Source organism: Adiantum capillus-veneris, chromosome 18, assembly GCF_014529385.1.
Source record: "Adiantum capillus-veneris isolate H3 chromosome 18, ASM1452938v2, whole genome shotgun sequence".
In the NCBI taxonomy this organism is placed as follows: domain Eukaryota; kingdom Viridiplantae; phylum Streptophyta; class Polypodiopsida; order Polypodiales; family Pteridaceae; genus Adiantum; species Adiantum capillus-veneris.
Genome location: NC_140948.1, coordinates 136,869,206 through 136,884,610, shown reverse-complemented (window position 1 = coordinate 136,884,610; position 15,405 = coordinate 136,869,206). Strand labels below are relative to the sequence as shown.

The 15,405-nt window shown below is 47.8% G+C and overlaps 1 protein-coding gene across 2 annotated transcripts in view; it reads left to right on the top strand.

Moving 5' to 3' along the window:
* Positions 1 to 1,547: 1,547 nt before the first annotated feature.
* The window catches only part of ING1 (RING/FYVE/PHD zinc finger superfamily protein), a 111,001-nt gene continuing 97,143 nt past the window's right edge, over positions 1,548 to 15,405 (top strand). For both annotated transcript variants that reach the window (XM_086489368.1, XM_086489367.1), the window contains exon 1: positions 1,548 to 1,735. In XM_086489368.1, the coding sequence (XP_086345494.1) occupies positions 1,708 to 1,735 (28 nt within the window). In that variant the 5' untranslated portion in view covers positions 1,548 to 1,707. The remainder of the gene's footprint in view (positions 1,736 to 15,405) is intronic.

The window sequence follows — 15,405 nt, the reverse complement described above, 5'->3', positions numbered from 1 at the left end:
GTCTAACTTGCAAAAGTTGCAACAACAAATTCAAGAGCTACATGAACGAAGGAAAGCAAAGCAACCACACTTGCTAAGTCCAACGATGCAAGAACTTCAACGCCCAATCCAAGAACTATGTGAAGCAACAACGTGCCAAAAACCATCGGGGGTTTCAACTAGTCCACCACAACAAAGGAAGGAGCTGAAGGTCAACCTCCTTGAAAATTTTGATGGGACAAGATCAAAGTTAGAGGCTTCTTTCAACAAATGAGGCCGCTTATACGCATGCAACCACAACATTACTCGTGTGGTGCTTCTCAAGTGTCATGAAGCATAAGTCGAGAAAATCCTTGACTCTAGAATCTATCATGGAAGACTTCAATACCTTGTACATTAGAAAGATTATGATGCAAGCGAACGAGCATGGGAGCTTGCACCTAATCTCCATCAAGCACCAACTAAAGTTAGAGTTTCATCAACAACATCCATCAAAACTTGCCCCAACCTCAAGAGGCAAGATCGCTTCTCGTGGAACTCATCGCTAGAGGAGGGGTACTATCATGGATACGAGTTTGGAAGGTTCTATAAGGAAGATCTTAGAAGATTTAGAAGCTTGTATTATAAGCTTCTAGAGGATTATCTGCATCATCACTTAAGTCAACATCCATCTGCCATACCATGTGTGTTGACATGCATGCCATGCCCTATGGCACACTCTGGTATTGACATGCCCTAAGCACTAGTATAAATGCAGGTCTTGGGCTACAAGCCCCTCAGTCTTGCCAACACCAACTGTAAGGCTCCTGTGAGGTAAGTCCTCTTCTAGTTATTCTCTTGTTATCTAGCCATGTTATTGTAATCAAGCCTTGCCTTGTACTTTAGTTTTGCAGTCCAAGTCTTGTATCAACTTCTCTTAATCAAGATTAAGTGTTGTAATCAAGTTCCAAGCTCTTGTATATTGTGAGCCGCTCTTGCTCTTCTCTAGCTCAAGATGTGCTCATAACACATTCCACAGTGCTCTTCTCTAGCTCAAGACTTGCTCATAACACATTCCACAGTTGCTCCCAAGGATTTCGTGGTTCACTAAGGCCTTATGTAGGCCATGGTTAGGGTTTCTCTAGGTTTTCGATGGGTACTATACAAGGGGAAGGTATTAATCTTCTCCAATCCAAATGAACTAGTTAATGCCCCGCTTGTTTAAACATGCCTACTTGCTCATTTTAAAAAGAATCATTCATAGAGAAAATCCCACCCACCCCCGTCCCCCCCTTTTGCCCATTCTGTTCAATAGTTGCTTTGCTTCACACGCACGAGAGAAAGAGATTTCCTACAGTGCGAGGCACAAAGAGAGAAGAAAGTCGCGAGAGCCACCTCCATAGATTCCACTTTTTCAGCATTTGCCAAAAAAAAACCACACCTACTGCCCCTCTTTGTAAGAATAGGAAGACAATAAGTTCGCCAGTGTTTACTTGCCATGTGGCACTAATCGAAATGCTTTATCCAACGATCCACAATTGCTCCCTCTCTAGTCTTTTGACGGGTACATTTAAGTTGGTTTTTGAAAGCACTGATGTCACTGGTTAGCGTTTAAGCCCTAGCACACCCGGACGATCAGAGGTCCCAACACTATTGACGTGCCGTCCCCCGGACACAGCGTCAGTATCACAGGCATCAGTAGCTTAGCGCACCTTGGAAGCTTGTCAGGGTTTGGCGTAGATCGTCAACATGCCCTATTTGGAAGAATTTCTGAAGAGTGAGTGCTTGCCTCTGTGCCATTGCATTGTTATGCATTAGAGGCGATTATTTTGACAGAGAGAAAGAAAGAAAAAAAGAAAGAAAGAAAGAAAGAAAGCCTTTACTGACGTCTTGTATAGGCCAAAATTGACGTATAGGACAGACCAGATACATCCCCCAAAGAGTATCATGCTATATAGGCATTAAAAGAAGGAAAAAAAGAAACAAATCCACTTCCAGATGTTTATATGCCTCAGAAGAGATTTTCATTACAATGTTAGCAATCACCATGTGTATGGGGTATGTGTGTGTAGTGACATAGATGGATGGGTGGCCTGTATATCTTGGTGGCTTGTAGAGGATTGTGGAATTCTTTTTTTTATAGCTTTGCCTCCTCTGTAGACTGCCACTTCCCATTTTTCTTGGATTTTCATACTTTAGCCGGTTCACTTGTTTTGTTCTTCAATTGGAGTGTTGTGAGCTTGTTTGAAATCCATATTCCTGTGCCTTTTGAGTGACTTTGAGAGAGAGAGAGAGAGAGAGAGAGAGAGAGAGAGAGAGTTAATGACTGCGAATGGCCATGTTGGCCTATGAGACGAACAATATGCAATGATATCCATGTCCATGTCCATGTAGTATCATGCATGAACTAAAATGAAAAGAAAACTTGTAGATGGTAGCTCTGAACAAAACTCAATGATGGGCACATACAACTCCAATGTCCTGAGTTGAAGCTATGTACATAAGCGTTCCCAAAATGCATCCTAATTGGAGCATGTTATGGTGTACAATATGCTCTCTATGGAACAAAACCGCTCTCATTTGCTAGGCTTAAGGATAGAATACATGGGAGGGGGTGAGATGGTCACTCTGAGTAGAGCCGAGAAAGGGGTGCGATGATGCCCCTCTGTCACAAAGTGATGATGTGGCATGTCCACCCGGACAGACCCTGACAGATAAAATGATTTTATAAGTTGTTCCAACGTATGAGGTCTCGTCCGATGGGGCTTAAGGGATGCAAAGTAAAAAAATAAAGTCTAGCATTGGTTGTTGACGTGGCAAGTTGTACGGACGTCCGCAAAACGCGTTGGTTGTTGATGTGCCACTGTGTACGGATTTTCGGCACAAATTTCATTCCAAGCTTTTGGCGCAAACTCATGGGACCAGACACTTTTGGAACTGGATGCTTTTAGGACTCGAAGCTTTTCATGTACTGCTTTTGGAAGGCCATGGGCCTATAAATCTGTAACTAAGGTCTCTCTTCTATCAGATTTGCTTGGGAGCACTGCAGCAGAGAGGATCCTTGGACTTTGTACTTTGCTCAAGCATTGATATAAAAATAAATAGAGAAAGGTGCACCAGACTTTGGTTGCCAATTGTAACAAACTTGGACACACCAAATCAAGAATTTGACATGACACGTGAGAGAAATCAGTACACAACACTTCAATAAACTTAATTACACTTAAGAGACTTCTACACGACCCAACGTAGGTCCGTGCCCTGAGGTACTATCCCCAAAAGCCGGTGCCCCTTTCGGTATTTATTTTTATATTAATGCTTGAGCAAAGTTACAAGTCGCGAGGGTCCTCTTTGCTGTGCAGCTCATCAGCCAACTGAGCCAGAGAGTGGCCTTGGTTCATATATAAAGGCCCTTAGGGCTCTCAAAAGCAGTTACATAAAAAGCTTCAAACTCAAAAGCTTTTGACTCCAAAAGCTCCTAGCGCAAGACACGGAAATCCGAATGCTATGCCACGTCAACATTGTTAGCGCGATTTGCGGAACTGTCGTATGCTGTGCCACCTCAGCAATCAACGCAAGTTGCGGCGTTCGTACAGTTGGACAATAGGCATTCTTTTATTTCCTTGTGTCCCTTGCCCCCCCCTCGGCCGGTGCCCATAAGTTGGGGCAACTTGTGTCCGGTTAGTATGCCACGTGATCACTTTGTGACAAATCCCCCTCTTGAAGGAATTGCAATTGCCCTCGATTACGCCTGCGAAAACAGACAGAAGCCATAAAACCAGTTCAGTAGACACTGAATCTAAGTACCGATGCACTAGACGACACAAATTTAGCACTTGCACAAAGACGACACTCATTGGAAATTCACATCATATTCAAATCATATCACATAAAAATTCATTCAGTTCTAGGACCATGTTTCCTAGCAATGTACTTAGCAATCGCATTTAGATCTACACGTGACCACTGATGTCGGATTAGCTAATTCTTATTGTGATCATGCCTATAGAATCTTAAGAGCGAAATGTTGCAGTCATTTCGTCTTTCAAATCTGCACTCAAACATGACCAAATGAGAGTACACACACACAGGTCAGATTCATTGTAGAAAATTTCCATTTCTAGATTTTTCATTCATAAAGGTCATACATGAGAATATTGTCAACACATTAGTATCCCTGAAATCCAAAGGAAAATCAGTGACTTTATTCTATCTGGGAATCTGTGACAAAGGAGCGGAATAACTTCCCTTTTGTGCAGTCCCGTCTGCACCAGATTCAACCCTGCTGTTGATCTACGGGATCTCTCAAAATAGACGTAGCTAGACCAAAAGCCTCAAGGTAAAGTTCCAATATCTGAGGAGTATTTGCTAGGTCCTCCTCCTCCATCCACTTCGCATCCAATGCCGTATAGTTCTTGAATTTCACTAAGAGCCGCTGTATCACTTTACCTTTCACTTTCCTTTCCTTGTGAGGCAGCATTTGTTCTGGAACGAGTATCTCCTCGCTCTCTTCCACTTCAGGTTGCTCTTCAGGCTCCCTGTCGACTGACACTTCACCCTTGAAAGGCTTCAATAGACTCATTGAAACCGGCCCGTGTGGCGGTAGGCTTTGGCTTTCACCCGAAATTGTTTACTTTACTTTAGATATAGAGAGAGAGTACTTTGCAAAAGGAACTTGCGACGGGGATTAACACTTAAGTTCACACACGGCTCGGAAGCTAGAATGCTCCGAGCAGACGCCGACAACCTGTAGGCCCCAAAATTGGCCCCCCTTTCGGTATTTCCTTATTCTTTAAGAGGGTAGATTACAAAGTAGAGTCCTGGGAATTCTTTACGTGTATCCAGCTAGATACCGCTTCTTTTGGCAAAATATCGACAGCATAACAGCCCCAAAACTTGCCCGAAACCAATTCCCCTGCTAGAACTCACTATCGACAGCATAACAGCCCCAAAACTTGCCCGAAACCAATTCCCCTGCTAGAACTCACTTCCACTGGCATAAACCCTCTGATTCTTGCCCAAAAACAGTAAATTCAGCTTGCTGTATTTGCTGGTTTTTGCCCTGTTTTTAGCCCTAAATAGTCCCCGAACGGCCCTCTAGCAGTGGGGCACTATTCCCAAGGGTTCTGGCCTCCGTATGGCTGGAAAACAGTCAAAATACAGCACATAACCAACATTGAATTCGCACCTGTACGATGAGGTTATGACCCTCACCGGTGCCTGCTTTGGAGTAGCAATTAGCTACTCCTGTTCCTGCTCAAGGAGGCTCTTGCCTCAGCACAAAAGCATGAAACCACACAGCTGTACATTAGTCAAATGAAGAGCCCTCTTGTGGGGCATCACATAACTGCACGTAGGGGGGAGAGAGAGCAGTGTGTAGTGTGCAGGTCATCACTCCTAGCACCATATTGTACATAGAGAGGAAAGCATGCACTCCATAGCTCTTAACCTGTGACACGAGACTGCAAATGAGCCTCCCAGCTATAAAAATCAGCGCCCATTTTTCTGCAAGAGGAAAGTGCACCATTTTGTGCTACTTGGCGCGATTACAAGCATTTTCCCGTTTCGGGGTTGCCGCCTAAAAATGGTTGCCTAGTTGACTTTGCCGCAGAGTTGTAAAATGTTCCCCTTGTCATTCCGAAGGTAATGACGCGAACACATTTCATGGCCCAAAATAGCCGTCCCTAATTTTTAGGAGATGCTTCCGTTGGGCTCCCAGTGGCCTTCTGACCATCTATCCCCATTGGGACCGCATTCAAAAATGCAATGTGGCTTAACTGTCGGGTATTTTCTTTTGGCGATCCCACCTTGACTTTGTGCCTCTATTGAGTTCACTTCCTAGTATCCACCAACTTGCTAAGTGCGACGGGGGAACCTACATGATCTTGAACTGAGCCTAGACATCCTCTCACTATACGAATTCCAGTGCCGATCAACTTCCCGTCTGCGGATGAAACTACCGTTCACATTGGTCATATAATGTCTGACCATTTGCAACTTTAAAAAGAGGGTCTCAAAAATAAAACAAAAATCATTGGAAAGAAACCAACAACTAAGGTTAGCAATTGCCACGTCCTCATGACATAGTTAACAGTTGCCACGTCCTCGTGACATACCCCCCTCTTGAATCGCAAACGTCCTCGATTGCATACCATAAATACACGCCACTGATGATCTTGTGTTGTTAGCACTCTTTGATCCTCGTATGTATCCGCAAGAAAGGTCGTAACACATAGATACAAATGACTTAATGAGACCTTCATACTTTTGTCATTTCCATATATTACACTGAATTCATATGTACATTTGATGTGCTAGCTCTATCATTATGCCTCCTTTGCACACGTTGGGTTGGGGCATAAGTAGGTTGTAACCCAAAGGCTTCAAGGTAAAGCTGCAATACATTTGGTGACTCTGACAGTTCATGCTCTTCCATCCACTTTGCATCCATAGGCGGATAGTTCTTGAGCTTCACCAAGTAGCGTCTTGCAACCTGTCCTTTAAGAAAGTGGCAGCTTTCCTGACTTTGGAGGCCTCTGTAAAATTCTGTAAGGTGCAGCGGAATGAATGTTTGAACTTTGCTCAAGATGAGTGCTCCGAATTGTGCTCAAGGTTCCTTTTTCTTATGGAAGGGAGAGCCTTCCGTTCTTAATGAGAGAGTGCAATGATGAACAAAGTGAATGGACACTGTGCGTGCAAGTGTATGAGACTGAGAGATAGAGAGAGAAGAGAATACGACACCAGAGACGTTGTAAAACCCTCCTCCGAAGGCCCCACTCTCGTCGGCGAGAGTGGTCTACTTATGATTGCACAAACTGGTACAAACTGAATGCATGTGACTGATGCAAGTCTAGGCTATGTTGGTGTCGACGACGGTGATGGCGAGACCGACCTAAGGGCTGAAATCTGCAACCTTTTATCTGCTGTCCAAAAACGCTATGGGCTGAAATCTGCTGTTGCCGAAAACGCTATGGAAAATGCTGATTTTGCTGGTCTTTATGGCTGAAAATCTGCATCTACTGTAGGGCTGAAAACTGATGTTCTTTGGGCTGAAACTGCAGGTCTTTCAGGGCTGAATCTGCTGTTGCTTCATTGATGAAAAACGCCAGCCCAAAAGTGGGCGATGTGGGAGATCTGGAACCTAAGTGCTGGGAACTTCTGCTGATGAAGATCTTGCATGGAAAACGCCAGGTACTTGGAAAATCGCTAGGAGGCTCTGCTTGGGGTGGAATCGCCTAGGTTGGGGAGTCTTGCTTGAGAAGTTGCCTGTTGAGCGGTGGAGCTCCTACTGCCTCTTCTGCCATTTAGTGCTAGCTTTGGTTTGCTTATATACAAACTTACTCAATTTGCCCTACCTACTTTCCAACAAAAGTCACTTAAAAATGATAAGTGAAAAATGTCAAAAATAGGGAAAATAGGCTAAATGCATTGGAAAATTTCCCTGAAGGATTCTGATGGGAATGCTTATGATCATGCTGTGTGCAACCAGAGGATATGCATCTACACTAAGTGACTAGGCATGCACGGTCTACGAATAGACTCGCAAAAGTGCCAGATCACTTCTAAATCTAGACTGACTGGATTGACTGAACCCTTGTCGTGATGTAGCTTGTCCACGGACACATAGGGTTGGATGTGTCACGTGACAAATTCCCTCTTGCATAAGCTGTATCAAACTACTGGAGGAAAGTGAGAGCCTTTGCTCTGTTCGCGGTGTAGGTTGCCTATTTTGCTGTGGCACTGGTGGCGCTTGCAAGAACTCCATAAACCTTGGGTTCTGCACCAGTTGCGAAAACACATTCACCGCGGCAACTAATTGAGTCCTGAACGCATCATCCTCTAGTTGCCTAGTCATAAAGCCCTGTACTGGAGGGACATTCATATCAATAGGAGGTACAGACTGACGTGGCCATGAGCTCTTGCCAATCTCGAGCACCATAGGAATTTCCTGTTTGTCCTTCGAAGAGGAACCCTCTTCCATAATGTCCTTCCCTTTGTCGGCCATAGTGTAATCCCGCGTTACTGTACTCTGTCTTTACCCAAAACAACCAAGCTCACTTCTTGAGGAAAAAGTGATTGATATCTCGGCAATGGAACCTTGGAACCGGCCCGTGGGGCGATAGGCTTTGGCTTTCACCCGAAATTCTTTATTTTACTTTAGACATAGAGAGAGAGAGAGTACTCTGAAAAAGGACCTGCGACGGGAATTAACGCTTAAGTTCACACACGGCTCGGAAGCTAGAATGCTCCGAGCAGATGCCGACAACCTGTAGGCCCCAAAATTGGCGCCTCTTTCGGTATTTCTTTATTCTTTAAGATGGTAGATTACAAAGTAGAATCCTGGGAATTCTTTACTTGTATCCAACTAGATATCGCCTATTTTGGCAAAATTTCGGCAGCATAACAACCCCAAAACTTGGCCAAAACCAATTCCCCTGCTAGAACTCACTTCCACTGGCATAAACCCTCTGATTCCTGCCCAATGATTCCTGCCCAAAAATAGTAAATTCAGCTGGCTGTATTTACTAGTTTTTGCCTTGTTTTCAGCCTTAAACAGTCCCTGAACGGCCCTCTAGCAATGGGGCACTATTCCCAAGGGTTCTGGCGTCCGTATGGCTGAAAAACAGTCAAAATACAACGCATAACCAGCGCTGAATTCGCACGTGTACGGTGAGGTTATGACCCTCACCGGTGCCTGCTTTGGAGTAGCAATTAGCTACTTCTATTCCTGCTCAAGGACGCTCTCGCCTCAACACAAAAGCATGAAACCACACAGCTGTACGTTAGTCAAATGAAGAGCCCTCTTGTGGGGCATCACATAACTGCACGTAGGGGAGAGAGAGAGCAGTGTGTAGTGTGCAGGTCATCACTCCTAGCACCACACTGTACATAGAGAGGAAAGCATGCACTCCATAGCTCTTAACCTGTGTCAGAAGACTGCAAATGAGCCTCCCAGCTATGAAAATCAGCGCCCATTTTTCGGCAAGAAAGTGCACCATTTTGTCCCACTTGGCGATTACAAGCATTTTCCCGTTTTGGGGTTACCGCCTAAAAATCTCCCGACTGGTTGCCTAGTTGACTTTGCGACAAAGTTGTAAAATGTTCCCCTTGTCATTCTGAAGGTAATGACGCAAACACATTTCATGGCCCAAAATAGCAGTGCCCTAATTTTTAGGAGATGCTTCCATTGGGCTCCTAGTGGCCTTCTGACCATCTATCCCCATTGGGACCGCATCCAAAAATGCAATGTGGCCCAATTGTGGGTATTTTCTTTTGGTGATCCCACCTTGACTTTGTGCCTTTATTGAGTTCACTTCCTAGTATTAATCAACTTGCTATGTGCGACCTGGGAACCTACATGATCTTGAACTAAGCCTAGAGATCCTCTCACTATATGAATTCCAGTGCCGACCAACTTCCTGTCTGCGGGTGAAACTAGCGTTCACATTGGTCATACAATGTCCGACCATTTGCAACTTCAAAAAGAGGGTCTCAAAAATAAAACAAAAATCATTGGAAAGAAACCAACAACTAAGGTAAAAGAAATACCGAGAGGGGCGCTAACATTTGGGGCAAGTGCTCTCTTGGGGTGGAACTTTGCCACTCCCCGTCTCCTGTCGTGCATCTTTTTCAGTTCAGTTGTTATTTGAAGTGCTTAAAGTTGTTCAGTCTGTTCTTTTCTATTGGCGCATGGTGCTCGTCTTGTGAGAGTGGTATCAGAGCATTAGGCGTTTGCTTTTCTGAAAGCATACAGGTCCTACAAAAGAGCAGACAGAGCAAACCAGAGACTACCCGATTTTAATTATCGGGTCCCGACCCCGGACTTATTAGGCACTCCCACCCTTACTTCATCGCGCATCGGGCGCGCTCCCGTCTTCACCGCTCATGTCATGCCATAAAAATCACTTGCAAGAGAAGGATCCAAGATTTGTTTCGAGTCACTGTTTTTCTCAAAAGCAGTGCCATGCAGATGTTGATGTCTATAGCTACCAAGCCGCACACTCCAAGGACTTGGCAAGCTTTAAGAAAATTTTTGCCCGAAGTTATATGGTTTTTGACATCTTCCTTCCCATGGAAACCCTAGCAGATTATAACTTGAAATTTCTAGACATCTCTTAGTAGGTGTCTCTCGTTGATACCCTCGGAGGTCCGGTGTGATTGCTATGTCTACTACCATCACCGCCACAGGAACATTGTCTGTCCAAGAGCTTATGGAGCATGGTGCGGTCAGCTACGACCTTATGGAAGGAAACCCCCCTAATTTTTTTGGTGCAGGTTTCAGGATGGAAAGTCAATCGACTTTTCGAGCTCGGCTGATGTCGAGATTGCTTTTTAAGTTTGAGTTCTGTTTGAGAACTTGTTTGGTGCTCCTGTTTGGAATTTGTTTGAAATGGATGGTATCTGTTTTGAACTTGTCTTGGTGCCAATTTGAATTGTTTGACTTTGGTTTTAATGCTAGTTTCAATGATTGGTGATTTTACTTCCGGGTGGAGTAGTGAGAAATGATGTTTGAGAATGCTTATTCATACTCATGGTCCGGACCCTTGTGATTATTTGCGGGGGAAGTATTGAATGATTGAAAAGTGCTATTTTTACTCATGGCCCGGACCCTTGTGGTTATTTACGGGGCGAGTATTAAGAAGTCTGAGCAGTGGTTACTCTCAGCACCTCCAAATGACACGGGCTGCGGTGTGGGGGCGTTTGGTTGTAAAAGGCCTTTATATCTCATGGACCGGACCTTTCTAGGTTATTTGCCGGAGGAGTGATGAGAGAGTCGTTGAACAGCTAATGGCCCGGACCTGGATGGTTATTTGCGGGGGGAGTGTTCATCGGCGACTTCAAGTTTCTGTGTCTGTAACATGCATATGTGAGCATTTGTGTTGCATTGTGATGTGCCAACCACTGAATATTCCTAATTGGATTAGATTGCGTGGGTATGTAATTTTAGTGCATCAAGACACCCATGGAAGATTAGTGCGGTCTGGGTGTGATGGCTAATTTGACTACGCATGAATATCAAGAGTTCGAATCTGGACAAAAGGAGAAGCCAACTCCTTAACAAAAGAGCTGAAAGGAGAAGCCAACTCCTTAACAAAAAAAAGAGCAAACAGATTGTCCCTCGGAATGACCCTTGGAAATTTTTGAGCTAACTTGAGTTGTTTTGCAGATATGTTGTAATCGCGGACGATTACTTTCTTTCAAGAAGGGGTGATGTCACAAACTGCTGACATGTCAAGCCACTGAAGAACGGAGCCAACCTTCAGATCCCGGCCAAGGGGCCAAAACTTTAAGAAGAAGAAGCAGAAGAAGAAGAAGTTTTACAAACTTACAAAGTCTTGACGAGTGGCAAAGTCTACCTTAGAACGTGCTCGTTGCTGCTGTGCTAACCCCATCGCTCCCACCCTCCCCCCAGCGCTGCCGCTGCCCCCCCCCCCCCCCGCGCACGCTACCCTCATCAGCTGGCTGCCTCTGTCACAAGGCGGGCACCACATGCCAATAGAAAAGAACAGACTGAACAGACTTTTAGCACTTCAATAACAACTGAACTGAGAGAGAGAGGGAGAGACGACACGCGACACGAAGTGGCGGAATTCCACCCCAGAGAGTATTGGCCCCAAACCTTGGCGCCCCTTTCGGTATTTCTTTATATTGCATCATCAAAGTACAAACCGGTACTCCAGACTCTGCACCTTCTTCAGGAAGCATGCCAGAGAATGAGCCCTAGCCTCATATTTAAAGGCCCTTGGCCTGAAAAGCAGTTTATATGAAAAGCTTTCAAACTCAAAAGCTTCTCCTCCAAAAAACATAAAAAGTTTTCAAAAACTTCTGGTCCAAAAAGCAATGCCAAAAGCTGCCAACGCAATTTACGGAAATCTGTACAGCCTGCCACGTCATCATGTCAGCGCAATTTTCGGAATTTGTCTGCTGCCTTAGGGTTAGGGTTAGGGTTTTTGGCAGAAATTAGGGTTGCAGGTTTTAGGGTTAGGGTTTTCAGAATTAGGGTTTGCAGCAATTAGGGTTTCTTGCAGAAATTAGGGTTTGCAGGTTTTAGGGTTAGGGTTTCCAGAATTAGGGTTTCAGCAGTTAGGGTTTCTGGCAGAAATTAGGGTTTAGGCCCCTCGGCCGGCATCTGTAAGTTGGCTCCATTCTTTAGGCTTTGACACGTCAGCAGTTTGTTACAGCCTCCCGCCCCCCCCGCCTGCCCTCAGTCCCCTGCTGCCCCCCCTCGCGCTGCCCTTATCCCTGCCCGCCCGCTTGCCCCCAGCCCAGCTGCCGCCTCAGTCCCCCGCTGCCCCCCCTCGCGCTACCCTTATCCATACCTGCCCGTCCCCCCCCCCCCTCGGCCTTGGCCCGCTAGCCCGCCCGTGGGGTTCCTCCGCATCGACAACTCTCTGCAAATCGACACCTTTGGCACCTGTTTCATTTCTTTGGAGCAGTGGTTGGCGCGCCGAATTGCACCGCCCTCTCGTCGTCGCCACCTTCTTACGCCACAGCAGTAGACACAGATGGAGACTCCAGCTTCACCACAGAGGGACTCGCCAGAAGCCCCCTCGCCCGACCCCGCTGAGTCCACCATTCGACCTGCTCTATCGCCTACAGAGCAAGCGAGCCTTGTCGCAGAGGTAGAGAGATTGCAGGCGACTTCGGTCATCTGCAAGGTTCTCGGCACCCGACCTAGCAGAGGAGAGCTGCGAGATTTTCTCCAGGCCCGCCTTCTCGCAGAGGTGGGCAAGATCTTGGATGTCCAGATTCTCGGACGGGGGTACTACCAGATCAAGTTCAAGACCTCCGAGATGGCTTCCAAGGTCATTGCTATGAGTCCACTGGCCATCCGAGCATCACGCGCCCACTTTCGACAGTGGCGACATGGTTTTGACCCGACTTCGGACGTGCTAGTAGAGGAGGCAGACATCCCCATCTCAGTCTGCTTTCCGGGTTTACAGAGGGAGTACCTACCACTTCTCTCCAGGGTTGGCTCCGCCATCGGGACTGTCCTGGAGTCACCTCGCACGACGGCATCAGTAGCTGCCAAGGAGGCTGGCATTCCCTCAGTTCGAGTTTTGGTCAGAGATACCCACACGCTCCCGAAGGCCATCCTTCTGCCTCGGGTGAGTGGGGGTTGGTTTAGACAGAGTGTTGAGTACTCGGGTCTCCCGAACCAGTGCTTCATTTGCAGACAGATGGGCCACTTAGCGAAGGCCTGTCCACGGAGGAGGCCTCGACCTACACCTTAGCCTCAGCCCCAGCCTGCCAAGGCTGGGCCGCAGCCACAACTAGCGGCGCAACGCACAGATTCAGAGCCACCCTCCGAGCTTGGGGCTCCAACGGAGGAGGGGTGGCAGCAGGCCCGTGGCCGTCAACGCCAGGGGCCACAGCGATAGCCTGGCCCTCAGAGTGGCCCGCAGGTGCCTACTCAGCAGCAGTGGGTTCCCACGGGGAACCGTTTTGGCCCTCTTGAGCAGGAGGAGCCCCCTACGCCAGCCTCCACCTCCACTTCACCCTCGCCAGCTGCCCCACCTTCAGAGTTCCCCTCCTCCTCCTCATCCTCCCCCCTGCCATCTGCTCCCGCCCACTCCCCTCCTCGCCCATCTACTTCTACCGCCCCACCCCGCTTCTCTTCCCCTCCGCCCCCCCTTGCTCCTTCTCCCCCCCCTCCTGCTCCAGTTCCACAGTCGACTCGGGAGACTGGTCCCTCGCCGGCGGCTAGGAGATCTCTTGGCAGCGCCTTTACCACGATTCGCCTAGCGAGAGAGGGTCTGCCCTTCTTGCGACCCCCTCTGCAGAGTCGGACTTCTTCCCTTACAGTCATCCCCTGTGGTTTGACGAGCATTGACCTCCGACTCCGCTGGGATTTCTTCGACTACGGGTTCACTCGCTTTCTCGGCGATTCCGCAGCAGACCACAAGGCAGCCTGCTTCAGGGTCCACGCTTTGTTCCTCGCAGCTAGGGGGGCAGAGGCCTTGGACTCAGCAGTTGGTTTCTCCTTCCCCCTCTGTGGTAGGACCGAGACAGAGTGGTCCCTCGACTTAGTGGTGGGATGGTTGCATACACAGGTTCTCGAGTTCTCTCACCACATGGGTGAACTTGGAGTTACAGATTTGCTGCAGACTTTGTGGCCACTGGCCAAGTTTGCGGTGACACCCCCAGACTCAGCAGGATGTAGGCACATTGTGGTGTACTTTTTTGCTGATACGCAGTGTTTGCCTTGCTATGTATACATTCATGAGGACTCCTGGACAGAGGAGGTTGCTTTACGCACGGCTCGCTCCACTTGGGCTTGGGCTAGGCACTCACTGTAGTCTCGCCTATCTAGAGGACGCTCGGATGCGGATTACTCCCCATCCAAGCCAGCCTCGAAGATATCCCGACTTGTTGTTGCGGCAGCATCTGTTCTCTCTCGTTCCCCATGAGGATCGTCTCGTGGAACGTGTAGGGACTAGGTGGGCCCCAGTTTCAGCGACAGCGGGGCCGATTGCGTCAGGAGCTTCAGCGCTGCCTTGTGGGTGGAGAGATTGATCTCCTCATGCTTCAGGAGCACCATTTGTCTGAGAGCCGCATTCGACGTTGTGGTCAGATTTTGCGTGGACGATATGACACCTTTTGGTCAGCTGCTTTTGGACCTGGAGGTATCCAGGGTGGGGTATGTATGACTATTGGGGACTCATTGCAGCAGGCCATTGTGGGCAGAGGGATTATTGTGCCAGGCAGGGCTCATTGGATCACTATGCAGGTTCAGGGTGGCCTTGTGGGCTTCCTGAACATCTATGCGCCCAATGCGGCGAGTGCTCGTGCAGAGTTTTGGTCGCAGATAGTTGAGTCTTTGCCACAGGCTGACCATTGGTGTGTAGGAGGGGACTTCAACATGTTGGAGGACCCTTCTGACAGGATTGGAGGCAGCCATGCTACTGTGCATGGAGTGGAGTTAGCAGCTTGGGAGAGGTTTTGTTTGACTTTGAGGGTCTCGGATACATGGCAACACTCTGGCTTTGTGAGGCCTCCAGAGAGTCTTGCTTTCTCTAGATCGGACCGCAGAGTGGGAGGAGTAAATCTATCGCGGATAGATCGCTTCTACACTAGTGATCACTTCAGTAACTTGGGGGGATCAGTGGGCATCCTGGCAGGGACATCCTTCTCGGACCATGCACCCGTGATCCTCACAGTGGCAGACAGGCAGAGGAGTGGGAGCACGATGCTTCGCATCCCAGAGCGGGTCTTGTTGGACTCAGCACTCAGAGAGCGGGTAGAGGCTCTCTGGACAGAGGGCATGGACAGCGAGGCTCTTCCTGCAGACAGAGTGGCCTCAGGCCTAGCTCAGCTTAGCCATTTTTTTCTCCAGGAGTCTTTGGCTTGACGGGCTGCAGCGAGAGAGGAGAAGGAGCGTCTCAGACGAGGCATTGCTTCACTACAGAGGATGCAGAAGCAGCATCCAGACAGTCCATGGTTGGA